This window comes from Monodon monoceros, unplaced genomic scaffold (assembly GCF_005190385.1).
Source record: "Monodon monoceros isolate NGI ecotype Baffin Bay Population unplaced genomic scaffold, NGI_Narwhal_1 Super_Scaffold_17, whole genome shotgun sequence".
Taxonomy (NCBI): Eukaryota; Metazoa; Chordata; class Mammalia; order Artiodactyla; family Monodontidae; genus Monodon; species Monodon monoceros.
In genome coordinates this window covers 23,034,248-23,058,156 of record NW_021703773.1, presented here as the reverse complement: position 1 = coordinate 23,058,156, position 23,909 = coordinate 23,034,248, and the positions used below count along the sequence as shown (strand labels likewise).

Below are 23,909 nucleotides of genomic sequence, written 5' to 3'. Positions count from 1 at the left end.
GATATGCAAAGATTTTTAAAGACTTAACTCCATGATTCCCTTTCCTCCTTGTGTGCAATTATTGGTCATATATTTTAGTTACATTTATTCTAAATCCCACAAGACATTATTATTATTGTTTTATTGACAATCAGTATTTATTTAGATTTTCCTATATCTTTACCCTTTCTGATATATTCTTTTCCTTTCTGCATTATTGTGCTTCCAGTTTGGGTCATTTTCCTTACGCCTGGAGAATTTTCTTTAGTATTTCTTTTAGTACAGGTCTATTGGCATCTTTGTTTTGATTTCATTTGTGAAGGACTTTTTTTCCTGCATATTCAGAATTCTAAGTGAATAATTATTTCTCTGAACACATTAAAAATAACATGTCACCTGGTTTCCACTGATTCTGTTCAGCTGACGGAGGAGTCTAATTGTTGATCCTTAAAAGGTATTACATCTTTTTTCTTTCACTGTTTGTAAAATTTCCTCTTTTTCTTTGATTTTCAGCAATTTCACTCTGATGTGTTAATGTGTTTTTCTTTGTGTTTATCCTAGGGAAATTCTCCATTGTTTCATCAGTTTTCTTGAACATATTAATTATGAAGTTTTTAATTCCTTTTCTAAATAACTGTAGTATATGGATCACCTATGGGTCTGCTTCTTTTGCTTCTTATTTCTCTTGGCTTTCAGTCATTGGGCCCTGTTTCCAGTGGAATGCTGGATATTATGTATGGATTGTAGAGGATCTGGCTGATAGCTTCCTCCAGAGAGGATTTAATATTCTTCTGGAAGGCAGATTACAATATGGGCAGATCACCTGGATCACTTGAGGGACCTGAATTCCAATTTTTCTCTCCCTAGGACCATGAGGCAACTGAGGTATCTGCTTACTGTTTAGCCTCCTAGCAGCTGGTTTTGCTTTCTCAGCTTCTTGCTCTGCACGTATGTAGCTTAGGAAGGGCAAATGTCCCAAAAGGAATATGGTGCAGAACATTGGGCTCACTTCACAGTTCATTTTCTCTGGCCCTTTGAATGCTGGCTACCTTGTCGCCCACTCAGTTTTCATCTCTGCATCCTCCCATCACTGTCACAGCCCTGGGCAGCCACAGTCTGTCAGCCTGTGTGCCTCACCGCTGGAACTGAGACATGCCCCCCAGGGGAGAAGAGTGGCAGTGATGGTCCCTTCACCTCCTTGCGTTTTCCTTTGCCCTGGGATCTTGGTCCTCGAGTGCTAATTGCCTTTGTTGCTCTCCATTGCTTTAAAACAGCTGGAATTTTTTGTTTGTTTGTATTTTGCTTTTTATTTTACTTTATTCAGCCTTCATATTTATTCTCAGCAGGAGAATTGGGTCTCATACCTCTTCTTTTTCACAACTAGAAGCATAAGTCCCCATCCGATAAGTTTTTCAATCATTTCTTGAAGTATATGGTGTTCATTGCCCTGTGTTTTACCTTCTCCAGGATGCAGTGTCAGCCTTACTTGCAAGAACATCAGCTGAGCTGTTGGCTGTGGAACAAGAATTAGCACAAGAAGAAGAAGAACCAGAGCAGGAGGAAGAGCAAAGGGGTCCAGATGGAGATTGGTAAAACAACGATTTCCTTTTGCTACCGGGATCGCAAAGAGGATGTGTTTAGATTCTCAGAAGAAACTTTCAGGGAAACCTTTATAGGTTTAGATCTTATTCTGGAATTAATGGAAAGTAGCGCAGCTTCAGGGGGCTGCCCCTAGGGAAAGTCTTTCCTTGGTCATTAGAGACTTGAAAGGAGTAGTGGCGAGTTTGCGGACAAGCACATGAGCGAGATTCTTTGTTCTTGCTTCAGTAATCTTGACACTATTTCTTGGGCTTTTTTTTTGGTTTTAAGTCTAAACTACCTATTTCGAAGGGTATGGTAGTTTATTTCAGAGTCACAGATAAATTTAAAAACTGACTCTTTTTTTGCAAATGACCAGAAGTACCATTTAGGCTCTGGGAAGTCAAAGCAGATACTTCGAAAATAGCTTCTGAAGAGCTCTTTTTCTGTTTGTGGCCACTTTCACCTTCTTTTTCTGTTTCCTTCTCATTTTCCATACCTCATTGTTTTTAAAAAAGGTTATTATAGCGTTTGTCTAGATTCACATACGTATAAAGAACTATCGTTCCAGGTTTGCACTGTTTTCTCTAAAACAAATTTTAGTGAATGCATGTTTTTTTAGTATATATGTAAAGTCATTTGGATTAACTTTGTATGTATTGTTGCTTATTCTGTTATGTTTGAACTACTGTTGACACATACATGCATATACATATATAGCATCATTTGTGTTTATGTGTGTATATATAAAACTTCTTACACACTTAGAGTGACAAGATACAAATAACAAAATTGTGGACATTTGGAAGGAACAGCTTACTATAGTGATGTGCAAAGCAGATATACTTTGTTCTTATCAAAAGTCCTTTATAGTGAATAAAGTTCAGAGCACCGAAAAAGAAAAGTAAATATGAGAGTGATTATGAGGTTCATCATATCTTGAAATACTGAGCCTTCCTTGCATATGTAAAATACGCAACTTGTTTCACCCACATTTCAAAAAATGCACTTAGAACGTAATCTAAAAGAATTGATAACTTACAGTCCTCATTGCTGATCCCCCCGTGTTCATTTCATGACCAGGTGTTTAACAACTAGTCTGTTCCAGTCTGTCAGTATATCACCAGTCACAATTAAAGCTTGACTTTTCATTATCAGTGGAAAAAAATGTTCCTATTATGAGAATATGAAACTCAGCAAAGAGTGAGATATTCTTACCCATCCTGGTACTCTTGCTTTCCTGTCAGTACAGTTTATACAGAATATAAACCGTATTTGTATTCTGGAGCCTCACTTGTAGTGCCACCCAAGCCCAGGCCATGGCTTTTGTTAAAGACGAGATCATAGACCATTCAGAGTCTTCTGTTAGTTCAGTAGTAAGACTCCTCTACCCAGGGGTCCACCTCTGCTAGACCATGAGCACAGTTGATAATGGATATTTTTATTCACTCTTAGCAGAGAGTCACTGCATTCTGTTGTTTGAATAATTTTACAATAAATGAACAACTGATACCAAATTATATTATAGCGAGTGTCCGTATTTTCAAACCGTGGGTTACACTTTATATGTGATTTTTTAGCGTATTTCTATTTAATATTTAGGAATTAGGTCAAATTTCATGAATTTAACTTTTCGGTACGAAATTACGATGATTTTGCTTCAGATTGCTGAAGAGTAAGGTGATAACTTTATTTCTCATGAGCATTTTAGTAAAAGTTCCAGCCAGAGGACTGGCTTGAATCGTAATGTGTGAATCTGTTCGTCGCCCAGATAACGGGTTAACATGCCCAGGTTGCACCGATCACAGAGCACACCTGCTTGACCCTGAACGGTATTGTGTGTTGTTTCACCCATAGGTTAACCATGCAGAGAGAGGCCTCTGATGAAATTGTGGCTGAGGAAGGGGCTGAAGTGAAATTGGCAGAGGGCAGTTGCTGTGCAGAAGACGTAAGCTCACGCCCGAGTGTGCCTGAGATGAATGAGGACACAAGTAAGACAGAAAACAACTGTGCCAACGACCTTGGGAGTCAGCCACCTGCAGGAGTGCCCGCCCTGGTGAGTGTTCTCAGCTGTCCCCTCCTGAAACTGGTCTCCTAGAGGCACCACGCAGACCAAGTCTGTCTCTTCAGCTATAACTCCGTGTCAGGATTTTGTGCCAAAGCTGATCAGGATGGGCGTTTGTGGGAGTAGACCATAGGAAACATTGTAAATGCCTTAACCTTTTCTAATGGACCCCGAATACTCATTCTCCGATTAAGTTTCATATAAGAAGATAAATAGTGGCGTTTAGGGCTTCCCTGGTGGCGCAGTGGTTGAGAGTCCGCCTGCCGGTGCAGGGGACACGGGTTCGTGCCCCGGTCTGGGAAGCTCCCACGTGCCGCCATGGGCCCGTGAGCCATGGCCGCTGAGCCTGCGTGTCCGGAGCCTGTGCTCCGCAACGGGAGAGGCCACAGCAGTGAGAGGCCCGCGTACCGCAAAAAAAAAAAAAAAATAGTGGCGTTTATCTCTCTGTAAATGTTCTGTGAATATTTACTGAAAGCATTTTCAGAATTTCCTGAATAACACCAGGATGCCTACTTAATTGTATTAAGTTTCATAAATGTTATAAGTTTATTTCAATTTCAAACATGAGGTAAACGTGTAAAGCTCATTTTGGTTAGATGGGGCTCTGACTGAAACCAGTTCGGGAAGGTGGCAAATGACTCGGTTTGGGCACAGATGCTATGTTACTAAGCAGGTAACTTTGCTGGTTAGTGACAGACATGTTGAGGCTGCCACCCCCAAAGGGGGAAACTTATTTTCAAGGTTTGAGGATGCTGGCAAACTTGGGAGTTTAGAAAATAACAGTTATTTATTTCTAAGAAAAATAATGTTATACCCTGACTGGAGACTTCATGTGTGTACATATATATATATACATACATACATACACACACATATACATACATACAGTCGGCCTTCTGTATCCGCGGTTTCTGCCTCCACGGATTCAACCAACCGTGGATCTGATTCAACCAACCGCTGATAGTAAACAGTACATGATTGGCTGAATGCGAGAATGTGGAGCCCCAGATACAGAGGGCCAGTTGTGGGACTTGAGCACCCACAGAGTTTGGTGTCCGGAACCAATCTCCCACGGATACCGAGGTATGGCTGTATATATAATTGCATGTTCTGTGTAAACCTGAGGTTTAACTAGTGTATTTTCATTTTCTTATATTTAGTTACTTTTATTGTTTACTCTGAAAAAAACTAATCAGAAAGTTGAATAACGTTTAATGATGAATTCTCAAATAAGTTTCTTTATAGAAGCACATTTACCCTCTGTAAATCTAAAGCTTCCTTTCTTTAGGTCTAATCTGTTAGCAGTGGTGCTGCCACTTACAGGTAACCCTGTTGGACAGTTATTATCCTACCCTACCTGAGGGTAACTTCCTAAGAACTAAGTAGAAAACCGCCTTCCCATCAGCAGAAAGACAAAGCCTGTCTCACAGAAGTGGCCCTGGTGCTAGATGAGTCTCTTGTAAGATTAGGTATTTCTTTCATACTTAGAAAGGAGCAAGAAACGTCTCCCCCCTCCTGACAAATTACTGACTTCTAGGTTGATAAAGAGACAAATACCGACGAGGCGGGCAGTGCCGGTGTGGCGGTCCGCCCCAAAGACCGCAGCGGCCTGAGCGCCCGGCAGCGCCCCTTCGTGCGGAGCAGCGTGATCGTGCGCTCGCAGACCTTCTCCCCCGGCGAGCGGAGCCAGTACGTCTGCAGGGTAAGGCGTCTGCGGGGCGGGCATGTGCAGGGTGAGGCACGCAGTGCTCTTAGGGGGCTGCCGCCTCTCCCCGCCCCCTGCCAGGGAGTGGCCCGTTAGTGACAATAGACAGTGCCAGGGGATCTTCAAACTCGACTACAGATTCTCATGGCTAGAAATGCCATAAAATATACATAAAGTATCACACTCTGTTCTTTTTAGTTTGGGTGGTGGAATTTTTTTCTTTCCTCAGATTTAATGTCTCTTTGCTTCTAATGCCATTTATTTGGCAAATAAGTGACATTAAGGACCAGGCTGCTAAGTCTGTCTGGACCTCAGTGTGTATTTAGAAACTTAAAGCGACTCAAGATTTATGATGTCTTGTATATTTCTGCTGGGTATCATGCATGCTTCAAACCATGTTAGTCGGGCTCCCCTGGTGGCGCAGTAGTTGGGAGTCCGCCAGCCGATGCAGGGGACGCGGGTTTGTGCCCCGGGCCGGGAAGATCCCGCATGCCGCCGAGCGGCTGGGCCCGTGAGCCGTGGCCGCTGAGCCTGCATGTCTGGAGCCTGTGCTCCGCAACGGGAGAGGCCACAACAGTGAGAGGCCCGCGTACAGCAAAAAAAAAAACCAAACATGTTAGTGCTGCTGAGTCAAAGATTGTGAGTTGGGTTTTAGGACAAAAGTCGCCTTTACTAATGCCTCCAGACACTGAATCAGATTCCTGGTTCTGTGGAGAATATTATGTGATTTGCATCAGTTTACCAAATTCTAGTTCCATAAGTATTTATGATTTATCGTAATTTAGATTTAACATTATAAAGTGGGTTAGAAAATACTTTCAGAATTCTAAACTTATTCAGTTCACCAAACATTTTTATTAAGCACCTGCTATTTATTAAGCACGTTGCCGGATCCCTGGGATTCGTCCATGAACCAAAGACCCAGAGCCCTGTCCTTGCGGGGCTTATGTTCTTGTGAGTTGAGCCAAACACTAAACATGATGAGTAAACTGTGAAGTCTCTTGGGCAGGGACCAGTGCTATGGAAAACAGTAGAGCAAGTTAAGAAAGGATGGAAATGTTGAGGATGAGGGTCGCAAATTTAAGTAGGTTCAGAGTAGACTTCACTGAGAAGGTGACGTTTCAGCAAAGGCCTGAAGCAGGTGAGGGAGTGAGTGTGGGCTGCCTGGGCTGGGCGTGTTCCCAGTTGTACATGCTGTGACTCCACTCTGACCTTGAGCTCTGTGCATTACACAAACCTTTCTTTTAAAGAATGGATAGTGCATATTAGCTAGAAATACAAGGGATAATTTTATTTCAAAATGTATATAATTTTCTTAACAAATGACCTATGATAACTGTAACCAAAAGGCAATTATTTAAAGAAAATCAAGTTATTTAAGAAAAGCAAGAAAACAGGGAAAATTTTGTTTGGGGAGGATTTTCTTAAAGAAATAAACTACCTTCTTTCTGTGATAAAGTTCTCAATTCCAATCTTCCTCTAGCACATTGGTACGCACTGATTTCCTTTTCTTTTCTTTTCTTTTTTTTTTTTATCCTTTGTTGCCAGTTAAATCGAAGTGACAGTGACAGTTCAACCCTGGCTAAAAAATCACTATTTGTGAGAAACTCCACCGAACGGCGAAGTTTGAGAGTCAAAAGGGTATGTATTCCCTCAGCGGCATCCCCCTGTCCTGGAGCCACCCAGCGTCTTGCATTTCAGAACATGAGCACCCGGGACTGCTGGGTGTCCTTGCTCCATGCTCTTGGGAACTGGGATGAAGCCACTGGGATTACGGAGACACAGCTGTTGTGTCAGTTACGGAGAAGGATGTGCTGGGGAGCGTTCATTCATCACCGGTGTGGAACCTCTGATAATGAAGGGTAAATCCACTTTGCAGCGTGGATGGAGCCAGGCCTGCCGAGTCGGGGGGAGCATCTCTGCTGCCGGCTGCCTGGTCTCCACACCACGGCCAGCTCTCGAGCAGCTGTGGAGAGAGTGTAACACCTGGTGCCTTTCGTGAGGGGCAGACGTTCTGGAAAAGGAGGACACGGTTTTAGCAGCTTGCTTAAAAACAGATATTTTTAGAAGATTAAGATTAATGTAGATGGAAAAGCTCAAGCCAGGTTTTCCTGGAAGCCAGAGGTGTCTGGATGAGCTCGAAAGGGACGAATTTTAGATAAATTAAAAGGTTGGACTGTTCAGAAATTCCTGTTTATTTACCAGCAGCTGAACTCGTAATGGAAAGTTACTTGTTTACTAATAATTTGTTTCGTGCTAATTTCCGAAGCTGCTTTATTTCGGCTTAAAGCATGGTGTTCAATAAAAATGCAGCGCTGTGCATACTTAGCTCTGCAGTGACGGGCAGGACCTCCCTGCCTGGAGGGGGTCTTCCGAGGGCACACAGGCGACTCCGGGTGCAGATAGAAGGGCGGAGTGAGCTCACCTGGTCGGGAGAATCAAAAACGCTTCGTGGGGAAGGTGTCTGGCCTTGACACCCACATAAAATTTCTAAAGAAAGTGGTAGCTTTGTTTCAGGGATGGAGATGGATACTGGGTGCTGTTGGATGGATACTTGGTGGCCTGACATGGCACAGGGGCAGGGAAGCACATTCAGGGGATGAGGAAGGACCCAGCTCGGCCAGGCTTGGGCCCCGTGGGTGGGAGTGGAGATTGGAGGGTAAGTTGAGTCACTCTGGTTTAGTGCCACTGTGGGCAAAGTACTGGATGTGTGACTGGGCAACATGTAACTTCCTGGTTTAACTTCCTAGTTACTTGACAGTCATAAGCATCTTTCTTTTTTCTAAAGGTAAATATGCAAGCATTTCTTTAACCTCAGCATTTTCAGGACCTTTTGAAACATAGATCTTTCAGATTACCAAACTTTGTGCTTTAAAAGCACCTAAATTTCCATCATCTTGAATGAAAATTCTTCTCAACTCTTTTCTAAGTCCCCTGCATTTTTAAAAGCACATACTTTTGGAGGATGGTAGCACTCTTCAGAGAACTTTTAACCAGCAGTGTTTATGAATTGAGTGGAGCTGAAAAACAGTCGGGTTACTGATAAACTTAGTTTAATCCTGAAACACTGTTTAGGAGATCACTGTTAATAGCTTTTAAAGTGGGCAGATAGAGTTTGGTAGAAGTGAATGGGGAAGTGTATTCTGATTTAGGAGTTATAGTATGAGAACCATGTAGAGGTGAAGAGAACAAAAGATCTCCGGAGATCAGTGGAAGGCTCCCTGGCTGGGAAGGCGGCAGCCCGGCCAGCGAGGCATGAGGTTGGGGGGACCCATCGCCACATCTCTCCCCAGTTCAGTGACACCACACTGACAGCCTGAGAGCAGTCATGGCGGGGAGCATTGACACCAAGGAAATGGGCAGAATCTTACAAACCAGCGAGCCCGCTGTTACACACTTAACCAGCAGGCCGTGCCCACGGGAGCCTTTAGAAAGCCTCCATGTACCTGACAGCTGGGAAGGATTTCTGATCTTGAAAACATGAGTAGTACAGTCGAAGAGAGTGTGTGTCTAGATGATTCTTCTGTGTAATAAGTTTGTTAGAGCAGAGGTTGAACAAAGGGAAAGCTACTAATAAGAACATTAGAGAGTCTTGCAGCAGGATATGTTGGGCAAGGAGAAAGAGGAATCCGAGGAGACAATGAAAGCTATTCAGACCTGGGCTGCGGCTCTGAAATGAGAAGAGGGACAGACAGGCCTCTCCTTTCTGTCTGTCATGAGCACCACCATTGTTCCAGACCTTCCAGCTGGAATACCTGTCAGGTCTGAGTCCTTCTGTCTTGTATCAAATAGTACCCGTCTTTATTAGTAATCTCTTATTTTCCATTCCCACTGCCAACAGTCCAGGCAAGAAATGCCCTCCTTGTTTCCCTCTGCTCAGGGAGTCCTGCCCAGCCTCGTTTGAAGGCCTTTCCTCAAGCGAGTCTGACCCAGCCCTGAGTGATCTCTCCCTCCCCTGACTTCCTGGGACACAGAAGCCGCTGCCAGCAGACATGCATTCATACATATTCAGTAATTATTTCTTGATAAGTGGATAAGCTTGGCCCCAGAGAGAGCACAGTGGTTCAGGGGTGAAAGTACTGAATAGATATTAAGCGACGGGAAACCGAGGAAGGAGTCAAAATCCTAGCTCCCCTGAGCAGCTGTGTCCTGGCCAGTGCGTGCAGAAATGATAAGAGAGAGGTGTGAGCTGCGGGGACGCAGGTGCGTGGCCTGAAATGGAGCAGATGTGAGTTTCTCATAAGGTATTTGTCGTTCACAGAGGCCGGCTTCGTGCAGTAAATTGGTCCGGCTAAGCTAGGCTCTACCACGGTGCCAACTTCAAAACTCTCTGCGGTTTAAAACAATAAAGGCTCGTTTGCTGCTTACCTGCGTGCTCAGTGCAGGTGGGCCGGGGGCTCTGCTTGTCCTCCTTCAGGACCAAGCCCCCCGGCCTCCCCCCTCTAGGCCTTTGCTGCCCCTGTAACAGGGGTCAGGAGGTGCCACATCACTGCCACTCACCCCTCATCGGCCAAAGCAGGAAGCAGGCATAGTGCCCTCCTGTTAGGTGACCACCGATGTAATGAGGGTGTCGTGTTGTTTCCAACCCTCCAGACGGTGTGCCAGCCGGTGCTCAGAAGGGCAGCACCCGAATGCCCCGTGCGAACCTCTCTGGACCTGGAGCTGGACCTGCAGGCCTCGCTGACCCGGCAGAGCCGCCTGAACGACGAGCTGCAGGCCCTGCGGGGCCTGAGGCAGAAGCTCGAGGACCTGAAAGCCCAGGGCGAGACGGACCTTCCGCCGGGTGTGCTGGAGGATGAGAGGTTCCAGAAGCTTCTGCGACAGGCCGAGAAGCAGGTACAGAGCCCGGTGCTGCCGTGAGCTCCGGGGCGCTTACGTGGAGCTCACATTGCCTAAAGCCCGCCGGGTAGAAGGTACTCAGCCTACACCTCAGTCTTGCTCGAGTCTTCAAGTCCTTTTTCTAGAACTTAGAACACATTTGTTCCCACTGTGTTTCCTCCTGCCTGGTGGCAGCCCTTGCATCCAATGATAGTGAAGAAAGAGCCCACAAAGCAAGGTGCGTTTGTACCATTTTGAGAATAATCTGATTCCCCTGAGTACAGATTTTTTTCATCTTTATTTTTGCCAACTCTGTATGTCTAGATAGATTATTGGAGTTATGTGCCTTTTTTTCTCGTCCCTGAAGTTTGTGCTCACCCGCTTTGTGAAAGAGAAACTGTTTCCAATTGTGCGCCTCTCATTCCGGCCACAGAAGTTGGTGAGAGCCATTGGCTTCTCTCCTGCGTGCTCGTAAGCCCCACGTCCACTCCTTATACGCGTGCGGACACACTGGCGCACATGCACACACACACATGCTGCCCTTTTGCATCCACCTTCCTCCCACCCGCAGTTGAGGATTTGTGAGATTTTCAGCACCGTGGCCATAAAATGCCTAACGATGAGCAAACAGCCTTCCAATTGCCATAAAAAATACGGCTCCCGGGGAAACTGTGAACGGAGTCCAGCAGCAGAGCCCAGATCTGCCTGCCTTGTTAGGAAAGCTGTCAGGCCTCTGCGTCACTCTGCATAACCTTCCTCCTTTGTGGCTGAAAGTCTGTTTTGTAGCTCAGAATAAAAACTGAATCAGTTAGTGTCCTCGTGTATAGTACAACCCCCTTAGGAAGCAGAGCGAGCAGCTCAGGGCTGTAATTAGGACGGATTGTGTTCCTTACTCTGTCAGGCTTCTTAACGTGACGGCAAATAAATCACTGGACCTTCCTGCAGGTCAGGCCCCCATCACGTAAACTGAAGGTTAATCACACTCTCCTGGAATCCGGGCCATAAAAACCGGCTTCCGATCCTCCTGAACCAGGCAGCTTATCGTGACTTGTTGGGTGAGAAGGGGAGAGGCGTGCTGAGGAAGGGCTGGTATTTTTCCAAAGGAGCCTCAGGTTGCTTACAAAGCAGAAATTTCTTTTTCTTCCTCTGAGTGTTTCCCTGTCAAAATGCCAGTTCTGTGACGCTAGGCTTCTTAAAAGCTTAAAGTAATACAGATGTTAACATTTGTAAAAGTTAGAATCTGCTAAGAAAATTATATGTCAGAAATATTAATACAGCTCATTCAACAAAAGAACTCAGTGACTACAGTGAAGTGCTCAGCACTGAGCCTCGACTGCCTGCAAAGCTGGTGACTATCGATTATTAACAGCTGATGAAAATTTTATGATATATTTTAGCACCCAGACTTTTGGAGGAAGATATAGACCCGGGTACAGATATAAATACATAAACACAGAGACAAATGGAGTCTGCAGTAAAGTGTGTTCTTACTCAGTAGGGAGAGGAGGCTCTTCGTGTGTTGCATGGTGGTCGGTCTTATTTTGCACAGAACAAAGCCAAGTTTCAGAGTGACTCTGCAGCCACCACATAAATGCTGGTAGTTGGAAACAGCAGCAGCCAGCAGGCTACTTGGAGGGACCATCTTAATAGTGTGTACAGGGGATAAAATAGGCCTCACACTCCCATTCATATGGAAGGGAACAAAATACTGAACAGGATCCCGGGGGCCTGTTGCATCTCTGATCTAGTAAAATACGCTTTCTTGGGGAAACCGGGCCAGGTTTTGTCCCCTAAGTATATCCGGCATGTACCTTCCTTCGTTGGTTTTTCCTGATCTCTCCGTTTGTTCAAGTCAGTAAGGAGATGGCCATTTTAAGATTGGTTTGTTCATCTTATAAGTTCCCCAAAATTAGAACAGCAGCAATATTTCAGTAGAATTACTAGTTTCCTAGTTGGATGTACCACATCATGGTAGAAGTCATTTCTTTGTGTCTGCTAAGTCAGTAGTTTCCAACCTGGCGCCTAGTGAAAAATCATCCGTTCGCTGAAGGTAAGACTTCACAAAGTAACTAAAATATCACATCTGTCCCCTTTGAATTTGAATTACACAAATTCAGAAGCTCCGAGTGACAGCTCACCTATCTCATCAATTCCAAAATAATCAAGAAAGAACTGCTACTTAAATATAGGCCACTTTTCTAAACAAAATCGTTCAAAACAAGGAGAGGAAAGGGGAGCAGTAAAAAATATCTGGAAAAGGGAGCCTTTGTGGTGAAAAAAATCAGAAGTTACTGCAGTAGAGTATTATCAGCAAAGTACTAACTAGGTTATGCCCCATTGTAGTCTGTTTAGCTTTCCATAGAGTGGTGTGAGTATAACTGAATCTTCATCAGTACTTGGCTGAATAAATAGTTTTTGTAAAATGTCATCTTTCCTAAAAGTGCCACAAGCATTTTTGCTTTCAAATTTAAACTGAGTTTAGTGCACTTTGTGTGTTGAGAATATTTTAAAATTTAGAAAGTTTTTTTTAGTTAAAAAATTAACATGTTGTAACAAAGCCAAATAATGCAGAAGTATATAAAGCAAAAAGTATTGATAGAAGTGCCCCTGAGTCCCACTCCCCAGGGATGACCTCTGTTGACTGTTATATGTCCTTCCAGCTCTTTTTTATGCCATGTATATGTGTCAGTGTTTGGAAGAGTTACAGAAAACTAGGGTCTGAAGACATACTGTTCCACACTTATTTTTTTCCCCACTTAATTCTAGTCATGTAAGATGAACAGCTTTCCATATTTGTGTATGTTGCTGAAATTGATTGTTTTAAGGCATTTGTAATACACATTATGAATATATCATATCATGTTCATTTAATCATAAATATATCATAACTATTTCATTACTCTACTAATGATAGTTTCCCAAATTTCAGTCATGGACTGTGGAAGTGAACACTCCTATACATTTTGGGACACCTTTCTTGTTTCAGTAGCGTTTCCGAAGCACGAATAGAGTTCTAGTAGTAGAATTGCTGTTTGTATCCGTTCGGCTGTGAACCAGTCAGACTGGTTCTTGTCTTTGTCTTGTCTCTTAAGCCGGAAGACCTTGCTCTTTACTCTGAAGTTTATAGCTGCCTGTGTTAACAACACAAGCACAGCAGTCGGCTTTTTCACGTGCAGAAGGGTCCCAGTGATGGGACCATCAGCTTGCTGCAGGCTACAGGCACCACCGTCAGCAAAGCCACTTTTCCTTCCATCTCTTTGTGCCGACTACTTAGTTCTGATCCCGAGCTGATCTGTCTTGTAAGACTTGAAGCTGCAAACCACCAGTATTCTAAATTTCCTCACCCATTTCCTTCACAGGTCCAGCTGCCCCACCATGACCAGTGGCCTCCACTGAGCAGGAAATTCTGTTACCGTAGCGCCCCACTTGGGAGGTCATGGGGAGAAGGTGCCCAAATGAGTGGAGTCTCCCCAACCCCTGACTCAAATTAATAGTGTCCCCTCCCAATACACACGCCCGCCCCTCCCTGCCAAGGGCTGAGCGCAACTCACAACACGTCCTCCTGGGAGTAGAAGCCTCTGTGGAAACTTACAGGCTGGGATGTGTTCTGTCCCCTCCCTGAGATGTTTACAGTCTGGTAGTTTTGAGAAGGGTATCACTTTGTAAAAAGCTCTTTGAGCTGCACACGCGTCTGTGTGCACTTTTTTGGTATGTCAATTCTACTTCAGTAAACAGCTTTTAAAAGGTCTAAGATGGAAAAAAAAAAGGGGTTGAAAAGATGAATAAGAGGTTGAAAGTGTATTCTCCAAAATGTTAACAGTAGATATTTCTTGGACATGGTGCTGTAAGTAGTTTTTAATTTCTCTTTTGGTGGGTGGAGAGGGGGGCAGTTACCAGGTGTTCCAGATGTAACAAGATGATCCCACATTGCCTATGTGGTAAGATTTTTAAAATGCATTAACACACACTTGCCCCGACCCAGTAGCTGCTCCCTGTGGGCATGAGGTGGACGCATGGGTGTCGTCCTGCTGGGCTGGCCTCCTGACCTGAGCCCGGCGTCTTTCAAGCCTTAGAGCACACCTTTGGGAATCTCTAATTAATGTTCTGGGGGGCTCTGTGTTTTCATTTCCTTACCAGGCCGAACAGTCCAAAGAAGAGCAGAAGCAAGACCTGAACGCAGAGAAGCTAATGAGGCAGGTGTCCAAGGACGTGTGCCGGCTTCGGGAGCAGAGCCGGAAGGTGCCCCGGCAGGTGCAGTCCTTCAGGTGAGCGCCTGTGGGACGTGCGGGGCTGTCTCCGAATCACGCAGGCCTGCACCGCAGGGTGGCTGGCAGGTGACACGTGTTAGGATGTGGGACACCACGCCCTCTGCTTCCGGTTTGATGTGTGTGTTTCCCTGAGCTCATAGACCCTGCCGGCCACAGTCCTGACTCCGTTTGAGCCCGGCTCCCCGGGGACCCGGGGTGTCCCCAGCTCTTAGAAGCAGTTAGACATCTCATTGAGAAATCTTAACGCAGAAAACAAAAAGGTACAGAAAATTCACCTGTCTTCGGGGTTTTGCTGTTCCCTCCCTGGACTGTTCCTCAGGCCCCGTGAGCCATGCACGGGGCTGGGCCCGGGCACCCAGAGAAGGGCAAGCGCCCCTGGCCTTACGGAGGCTCCGGTCTGTGTGAGGAGGGTGGGCAGTGCCATGCGGAAGGAGCCCCCTGAAGGCCAGGCGGGGTCCCGTGAGGGCAGACGCTGGGCCTGCAGGAGCGCACGGGAGTCTAAGAGGCCGTACAGGGTAGAAGAATGGGTACGCGTGTGTCAGGCACCAGGGGTGGTGGTTTTGGAAAGGGCATCGGGGCAGGGACAGAGGCACAGAGCCTTAAAGGTCAGAGCCAGTGGGTGAGCCTGTCGACCGCACAAGGCCCCGTGTGCTGTGTCGAAGCTTCCAGCGCTGGCTTTGAATGGTGGGGGACCAGCAGGGGTCTCCAAGCGCAGGAGTGAGTGAGGGCGTTAGAGGCATTGTGGAGAGCGGCCGGGCAGACCCTGGAAAGGGGAGGCCAGGCAGGCGATAGGAGGGTGACGGGAGGTGGGCAGACGGAGGGGTGCTAGGGGGCGGGGAGAGTTCTGCTTTTGGACATACCAGCCTACCAGTTCCCGTAGGCCAGCTTGGGAAGCTATGGTCAGTAGATAAGTAGAAATAAAAATCTGAAGCCAGGATTAAGGATCAGATGGGAGATAAAAATGGGAGTCTTCGTCTCACATGTGGTGGTTCCACAACAAACGTGGGTCTGACATCCTGGAAAGTGTGAGAAGGTGACCAGGACAGGAGACTGTCGAGACTAAGAAGGAGTGGCCAGCGAGCTAGAAGGAGAACTGGGGAGCGTGGTCCTGGAGCTGAGCGGGGAGGGTGACAGGTGCTGTCAAAGGCAACAGCAAAGAGGATTGAGACACTCCCCAGGCTGGGGGCCCCTGGTGACCATCCTGTGACAGTTTCAGTCAAGTGAGAGGGGGGCAACGGGAGAGGTGTGGTTTTATTGGTCTGTGGTGTGTGTGTGTGTGTGTGTGTGTGTGTGTGTGTGTGTGTGTGTGTGTGCGCGTGCTGTGGAGGAGTCTGTAGGAGGCTCTTGGCTGAAGAGGTAGAAGCCCAAGGAGCATGTCTGACGATATGGGGTGGAGAGGGCTCGTTAGGAAGGGATGGGTTTGGTGCCAGAGGACGCAGTGGGAGTTCCTGCTGTCCTGAGTGAGTCGGGTGCGGGGGAAGGAGACGGGTCATGGCAGGCTCAGACTCTCTTTAACGTGATGGCTTATAGTAAAGAGTCAGCTTTTTCCTGTCTCCATTCAGCTCCAGGGTCGCTCTTGTAACTTTCAGAGGATACTGCTCCTTGGATTTCTAGAACTGCAGGGTGGTGCGGGGAATCCTCTCGTGCCTTTGGTGCAAGAAACACTGTCCAGAGGAGAAGTCATCCAACCTCAGCTGCTGCTAAAACCCGAAATAAATGTTTATAAACACTCGCTTAGCACCCAAAGCCAAGCCTATCACCAGACAGGTGATGAAGGAGAGGGAGATGGACCGGGATACGGCAGCTGCTCTGGAAGCGCGCCGAGGCCTGGGACACTCTCCCTGAGCTGCTCTCTCAAAGCCCAGGGCTCCCTGCTCTTCCGATTTGCCGAGGGAAGGTAGAAACCAGGAATTTTATGTGAAACATCTCAAGCGTAGACACTTACAGCTAGTTTGTGTGTTTAAAAAGCACCGCGTGAGCCAAAGTAATTCGCTTGCGGGAAGTGATGAAGCAAAGACCCCAGTTTCAGGTTCTGCCTTCAGTGACATCGTGACTACTTTCACTCGCCCCTTTAATTCTTAATTTTATCTCATAGAATTGAGCAAACGGAAAGGACGCTGTAGCACAAAAATAACTCTCCTTCCACCTTGCCCAGGGTTTTCATGCTTCCCTCCTTCTCTCTCCTTTCCTTAGAGGTAGAGCTTTTCCGCCTCAGTTCTTGCATCATAACCCCACGCTCCCGCACCATCTCACCCCCAGTTTATCGAAGGAGGGCCAGTGCTTTATTCCTCCTTAGGGCTTCCAGTGTGGCCCCACGTGGGGAAGCCCCTCAGCAGCCTGTGTTGAGGGGAGACTGTTCGATGTGAAGGCTTCTTAGAGGCTAGACGTACTGGTCCTGCCCTTGGCGGCTCTACAACCCTAAAACCTTACTTTCTTGACACTCTGCTAAGCTCTGAAAACCCTCCCGCCCCTTCTTTCTCAGCCTCTCCCTCTCAGGTTGTTTCCACTTATCCCCGCGTCAGGATGCGGCAGATCTGCCTTTAAGACGGTCAGGCTCCTTCTCTTGCCTCATCTGAGCCCTGGTATCCATCGCTCATTATCGTGCCCTTACCTTAGCATGGTACTGAGTTTAAAGAATTCTTCCCGGATCGTGTACTTTCCTGTGAGGATTCTGGCCCCTAGAATCCTCTACTCCCTGGTCTAGAAATGCTCAGACCTAGACTGACACGCTCCCTCCACACCCCCGCCCCAGCGGTTTAAAACCTGTCTGAGGTTGGAAATGCCTGTGTCGACCGGTGGTTACCGTGGGTCAGAGCTGCCGTTCTCCTTTATGTCCTTCCGTAAAAAGGCGAAGACAGTCTTGATTTTAAATGGAGCTCTAGCTAAGGACAAGATCTCCCATCTGGGCCTGTGGAGCCAGCGCTGGCGTTCTTGGGACTATTTTTAACGGGCATAGAGCATTTTCAACATCCTATTGAAGTCGGTGTATTTCTCACCCCGGCTGTAGGGAGAAGATTGCCTACTTCACCAGAGCAAAGATAAGCATCCCGTCCCTGCCGGCTGATGACGTCTGATCACATCGCTGACGAGATCGTGTTTTCACCTCTTCATTTCTTAGGGAGGGCAAAAGACTGAACGTTTTCTCGTTTGGGGTTTTGTTTTTTGTTTTGGGGGGTTTTTTGTAATATAACTGTCAATTCTTAAAGAGCTTTTATTTCACATCAGATTTTTCAACATGTTAATTTGTAAAGTACCTTGAATGTAATTCTTACATGTTTAAAAAAAGAAAAAAAAAATCAGATAACCAAAACAGGATCATCTGGTACACAGATGTACAGTATACGTGTATTGCCAATGGGCTTTATTTGGTAAAAATGGAATAGAGGCGGGACCCAGCACGTATCCTATTGAACCGGCTGTGGAGAAATAACTCAGCTGAGCAGCACGCGGTTTTCGCTTTTCCTTTGTTTTCCCATGGGCGACTATGAAGCCGGCAGTGGCGCCAGGCGATACTTGGTGCCAGAGGGCAGCTCGTTCGGCGTGAGGTTGAACTTGAGCGTGAGCTTCAGCGCAGAGTCCCGGGTCCACCTGAAACAGGTGCTGCGTTCATTTCCGTCACCCCTGTCGGAACACTTTGTTTCCTTAAAACAACTGCCTTTTTTTGTCCTTGTCTATTTGTCTAAAGAAAACAAAAACAAAACGCTGAGTGCAGGAAGGCAAGAATGCAAAGGAGCAGTGCTCCAGCCACACTACAGACCCCGTGATTTAGGACTTTAAGGGCGGGGAGATGAAAGCAGAAAGCCAGTCCGCCTCAAATACACTAAAGTCAGCACGTCAGTGAGCGATGCTGCTTCTCACTCAGCCTGGCTGTGCGTCAGTGTCCAGATGTGAGTGTCTGGCTTGCACCAGTCATGCTTCGTCCTAGGTGTGAGGATGGTACCAAGTGGGTGAAGGGAGGGGCCCAGGGTGCTGAGGACACACAGTGCTGGTACTGTGGAGGGAAACACATTAGCATCACTTGCTGAAACCAGGAACAGAGGAAAGGGTACCTCGATTGAATCAAGATTGCCAAAAAATTTTTAAATACTTCAGTAAACAGATCTCTAACATTTACTAGACATTACTTTGCAGCTGTCATTTTTACGGAATCCTATCTGTAACTTGTGGTAAGGAGTTGGGAGGCAAAGAGAAGAGAGTGCCTGGGGAGATTATTAATTTGAAGTAAAAGCTGAGTCATTTGTAAAATATAAATAAATATATATTCCAGACAAACAAGATGGAAACTGACTAAAGTTTCCTCCAGTGGAGAATTTTAGCTTACCCAACCCAAGCACTTCTTAAAAGAAACAAATCCCCAGGTTAGCTCTGCCAGCATAAAAGGCTTTTAAAAGAAATCGTTTTATGCAAATTAAATCATGCATGTTACTTGGTCTGTAATACTGGAAGAGGCAGTGTTTGGTGAGCCATCTTATGTAACAAGTGAAATCATTTTTTTTTTTTTAGAGATGAAAACATCATCTTAAAGGAATGGGCCCCTTAAAAAAAAGAAACACAAGTTCTATTCCTAAGCTAGAGTCCTCGTTGGTAAGAATATTTATTTGAAAGTAATTACACATGTTTTGGAAGGTTCATTTTATCAGAATCAAAATTCAGATCAAGCCATTTCTGAGCCTAGAACTGTAATGACTTTTTCCTAAGTGTCCCACCATTTATATACAAAAGTCTTTGAAGGAATAACTGGACGTGACACTACTTTGAACAAAAACCAGCCTCGTGAATTGACTGAGCACAGTCCTTGCAGGCGGCCCAGTTCATCCTGTTAGGTGACCAAGGAGAACTGGAGGAAGAGCACCGTTCATCCTTGTCGAGGTCAAATGTGAAAAACAGAAGTTTATTTAATGTAGAGTTAAATGAAGGTCAGCTGTTTTCAGCTTCTTAGTTTGACCATGAAAATGTTTATAGGATTATATGTGGTTGTACCGTACGATTTTGTTTTCTTCATTTATTTATTTACGGTCTTATTTATGTTCTGTTTAATATATAGTTCGGTTCTGGCCATCTTAAATGTTTGACACAGAAGGGGCTATATTGGAATATTTACAGCTTTATAAATTCCATCAGATTAGCTGTTAACTTTTTGTACGACAAAGAGTTTCAGACAAGCATAAAAGAATAAAATCTGTCTCAGGCTGGTAGTTAGCAGTTGTGACCAAGATGCTTTTGGTTTCATTTTACAGCATTTGCTCATTTCTAACATGAGAGACAAACTTAATATAATCCTTTTTCACTCTTTAAAAATCAGCAATAGTGTTATGTATTTATAGGCAGCTTTTAACAATCCTGTCATATTTGTACTAACCCAAATGATTCACAGTGACAAAACATTTTAATAACTTGCTCACAAAACCATATGGACAACATGAATTTTAATATTATAAGTACTATTTTTTAAAGGTAGAATTTATTCTTCACAGGGTAAAAAGAATGTAATATTTAGTTCTCAAGTTTGAATTATCAGTATGTTATTACAATTTTGTATATCAGAATCTAAGTGTTACAGGTACAAAAAGAATATTGCTAGCCAAATGAACAAAGTTTAGCTGGATCTCTGTAGCATGCAAATCAAATAAATTTAAAATCTTTTTTTGCTATTACTTTATATTGTATTAAATATCAAAAGCTCAGGACTGAACTAAATATTTAATCAGGTTAAATTCTGAATATGTTTCTGTTTTAATTTGTCTTGTTTGTAAAAGTATGCAAATACATCACATAGATTAACTCTGGTTTCTGCACTTTTCATGTGTTTGTGGGTGGAAAAAAATTCAGTGTTTTCTTTTTAAAACAAAGATACATATTACCTAATACTTTATTTCAGTGTCATTTATTGTTCAGTGAATTTCCCTGACTGGCGCAAACACAAAAGTTTACTTGAACTATATACCAAACAAATATAAAATCTTTCATGAAGAATTCCCCAAGTTTGGTGGCTTCCCTGGTGGTGCAGTGGTTAAGAATCCACCTGCCAATGTAGGGGACACGGGTTCGAGCCCTGGTCCAGGAAGATCCCACGAGCTGCGGAGCAACTAAGCCTGTGCACCACAACTACTGAGCCTGCGCTCTAGAGCCCGTGAGCCACAACTGCTGAGCCCCCGTGCCACAACAACTGAAGCCCAAGCGCCTAGAGCCCGTGCTCTGCAACAAGGGAAGCCACCGCAATGAGAAGCCCGCGCACCTCAACGAAGAGTAGCCCCCGCTCGCCGCAACTAGAGAAAGCCCGCGCACAGCAACGAAGACCCAATGCAGCCAAAAACCAACAAAATAAAATAATAAAATAAATAAATTAAAAAAAAAAAAATTCCCCAAGCCAGCAGCTTGCTGTGAATAGTTCTTGGTTGGACCATATATATTGCTGGTTTTCTTTAAAGGGGGTAGGGGGTCTGCCCACGCCCCCCAGTCCCGACCCACAGTCGCCTTGTGGCTGCAGCATCTACTACAGAGCACAGGACACAAGCAAAAGGACGTCGGTGCGGTAGATTTTACATGAATCTTTAAAACACAGGACCGCCCTCCTCTGCTTCTGACACAGTAAGGAAGACGTGAATGAGCGGAAGAGTCTCCATAGAGGCACTGAGGTCTCCAATTTAAAAAGAGATGATGTGTCCCCGATGCGCACCTCTCAAGCTTTCAGAGAGCCAGCAATTTTTTAAAATATAATCAGATGTCATACCTTTTAAAAAAAATAAGCAGCCAGACTTAAGTTTCAGTGTAATAGGTGATCTTAAACACTTGAAAGAAGTCAATGATCAGCAGTAACATTTCCAATTGCCGAATGATTCATCTTTATTAAATAACACCTTCAGAAGATGTGTAGGTACTAACACAATGTTTTATTTACCGGTTCTGTGCAATCACTGAATCTATTTTAAAACTGAGAAAACTCATCCCCAGTAATGAGTATGATTACTGGTAAGTCTTGATTGGTTTTGGTCTCAGAGTAGAAGATAAAAGTGGTTTACCATCTTAGAAAGAAATGACAGTTTCAGAAGTGAAGGGAAAATGCATTTTAGAAAATCGAAAGCATAGTGAATGGGTTACTGTGTAACAGGAAATCCTACCAAATCATCTGAGGGCACCGCTGATCCCTTCTGGCTTAGTTTCAGGTGAGTGGTTTTCATCTCCAGGTGTAGACGGTGTGGCGGCGTTTCTGCCACTGCATAGTGGCCGGAAGCCAGGGCCCAGGCGGCCCAGTTTAGCAGACACCCTCCGAGCAGGAGAGAAAATCCAGCAAACCAGCCGATAAAGAGGGCCTCCCCAAACTCCCACCTGGGCACAATCTCGGGGATGGTCTCATCCCAGAACTCCTGGACTGTCCTGTGGGCGACCCAAGAGACAGGAACAAGGGCTGTGACGCCTGCTGTCCAGAACAGAATTCCTCCCAGGATTAACAGCTGCTTCTTGACATCCTGCTGTCTCTCTCCAATTCTCAAGCAGTCCAGGCCAAACCCCGAGACCAGCAGGCCCAGGAATCCCAGGCCGTTTGAGAGGAGCATTAAAATCCTGGAGATCCTGAGCTCAGCGGGCTAAGCCAGGATAGAATTGCATCCCCACTTCCTCTTGGGTGACGCAGGTCTGCCAGAGTCCCATGGTCAAGTTTTCCATTTCATTTAAGTCCAGGTTGAGATTTTCCCATGTGGCAGGTAGTTTGTAAGACAGGATAAAACCCATCCCAGCAAAGATAGTGAAATTCCCGCTAATTGTGCCACAGCTCTAAATACTAAAGCCACTATAAAATCCTGTGACCTTAGCCAGACCAACCCCTGCCTTTCAGTGGCTGTGAAAAGAAGTGTGACACTTGTGTTATCGCTTGCAGAGCTCAGAACTATTTTTTCATTGTGTATATAGGAGGGTTCTTGCCAGAGTTGCTATCGTTCAATTCTATGTTGAATAGTTTTCAGAAAAGGATAGGGAAATAATTCTGCAAACCAGTAATGACAAGGTGTGGCCAAGATCACGTTCACGTCCTATAGGATGCATTTTGTAGTAGGCAGTTTGTCCCCGAAATAACATTAAGTAGTAATAATCCTCTCATTGTTAAAGTATAAATGGCTTTCACGTTGTTCCCAACCTTTCTGTCAAGTCAAAGAATTAAGAAGTCTCCATGCAAGATGTTTAATTGACAGTTTGGTTCAACTCCTGCTACTTTATATCTTACTAGTTGCACCTATCAGATTTTCATCTGTTAAGAGGTCTCATTTCAATACGTATACTGTGGTTATAACTGAGTGTTATCATTTTTAAAAACAGGTTCAAGAAAAGTATTTCTTAACCAAATAAATCAATCTCAGAAATCTCTTCTGTAGACCTTAAATCAGGCTTTTCTTTTCTTTTTTTAATCTCTTAGGCTACATATACCCAATAACATATGAAACGATTCTGAACTAAATATCAAGTCTGTTTACTTCCACGCCTTCCTGACAGCTTCACACACAGGGACATAAATGCTTGCTATATTTTTGTTTCTTTGCTTAAATATGCTTTCTATGCCGTGGAAAAATTAAGCAGTAGGACTGCGTAGGTTAGAATCAGCGCCTCTGTTGGTTCATCCCCATGCGTGTAACTTTTAACTGAACAAAGGAAAATTTTTATTAGGGCAGATGAGCTGGATATTAAGCAAAATATTTTTGGAATTGTTTATCTTTTTAAAGTACGAAGCTTTTGAGGGAAGAGACGAGAAGAGATTGGCCAGTATTTTAAATCTGAGAGTATCACAATGTACTGAAAACCTGCAGCCTCATAAAGTCCTGCCACACAGGCTTCCTAGCAATTTCCTAAACACAAACCACCTCTGTTCAAGAAAGACCAAATCGTTGTTGTGGAAATAGCACTCTGGATAGGCTGAGCGTGTGGTTTTGCTAGTACAGAATGCTTAAAGGATTTCAGATTGTTAGGTTTTTTCTTTAGGAAACAGGAACTAATTATCAATTTCAGCTACCAACAAAACCAAAAAAACATTTCTAATATCAAATGAACCCAGTAAAGCTAATTAGTGCTCTCTTGGACAACCGCCACCAAATTTTGATTTAAATACCCAGATGAATGAAATTTTGTTTTGTTCATGCCTATGTAATGCTTACCACATCATTTTCTTTTAGATATAAGATTTGCCTCTTTCTTACTTCTCCAGGTTTTGGGGGGATGGGGTATCTAGGATAGAAAAGTCATGATTTAATGTATTTAATGAGAAGATGTTAGCATCACAAATATAGTTACATAACAAAGAACCCTTTATCATGTGGACCGTCACAGTTGATATAGGGAGATACACCTCTCTGGTCTCATCAAAGTCTTACACTGAAGGATTGGCAGTTCCATTTTCCAGGTATGAACACTGAGTTTGCATTTCTGCCACTGCATAGTGGCCGGAAGCCAGGGGAATCTGGGTCCCGCAGGCGGCCCAGTTTAGCAGACACCCTCCGAGCAGGAGAGAAAATCC

The 23,909-nt window shown here is 44.8% G+C and overlaps 2 protein-coding genes across 2 annotated transcripts in view; one reads left to right on the top strand and one right to left on the bottom strand.

Moving 5' to 3' along the window:
• The window catches only part of WWC2 (WW and C2 domain containing 2), a 162,539-nt gene extending 144,841 nt beyond the window's left edge, over positions 1 to 17,698 (top strand). Inside the window, exons 17-23 of the mRNA XM_029226208.1 lie at positions 1,447 to 1,568; positions 3,415 to 3,613; positions 5,160 to 5,324; positions 6,876 to 6,968; positions 9,921 to 10,163; positions 14,283 to 14,410; positions 17,421 to 17,698. Coding sequence (XP_029082041.1) covers positions 1,447 to 1,568; positions 3,415 to 3,613; positions 5,160 to 5,324; positions 6,876 to 6,968; positions 9,921 to 10,163; positions 14,283 to 14,410; positions 17,421 to 17,487 — 1,017 coding nt within the window. The 3' untranslated portion in view covers positions 17,488 to 17,698. The remainder of the gene's footprint in view (positions 1 to 1,446; positions 1,569 to 3,414; positions 3,614 to 5,159; positions 5,325 to 6,875; positions 6,969 to 9,920; positions 10,164 to 14,282; positions 14,411 to 17,420) is intronic.
• A 197-nt stretch (positions 17,699 to 17,895) lies between these two features.
• Positions 17,896 to 23,909, bottom strand: part of LOC114897699 (claudin-22-like) — a 6,324-nt gene continuing 310 nt past the window's right edge. The window contains exons 2-3 of the mRNA XM_029226719.1: positions 21,512 to 21,973; positions 17,896 to 18,001 (exon numbers count right to left, since the gene is read on the bottom strand). Coding sequence (XP_029082552.1) covers positions 17,896 to 18,001; positions 21,512 to 21,973 — 568 coding nt within the window. The remainder of the gene's footprint in view (positions 18,002 to 21,511; positions 21,974 to 23,909) is intronic.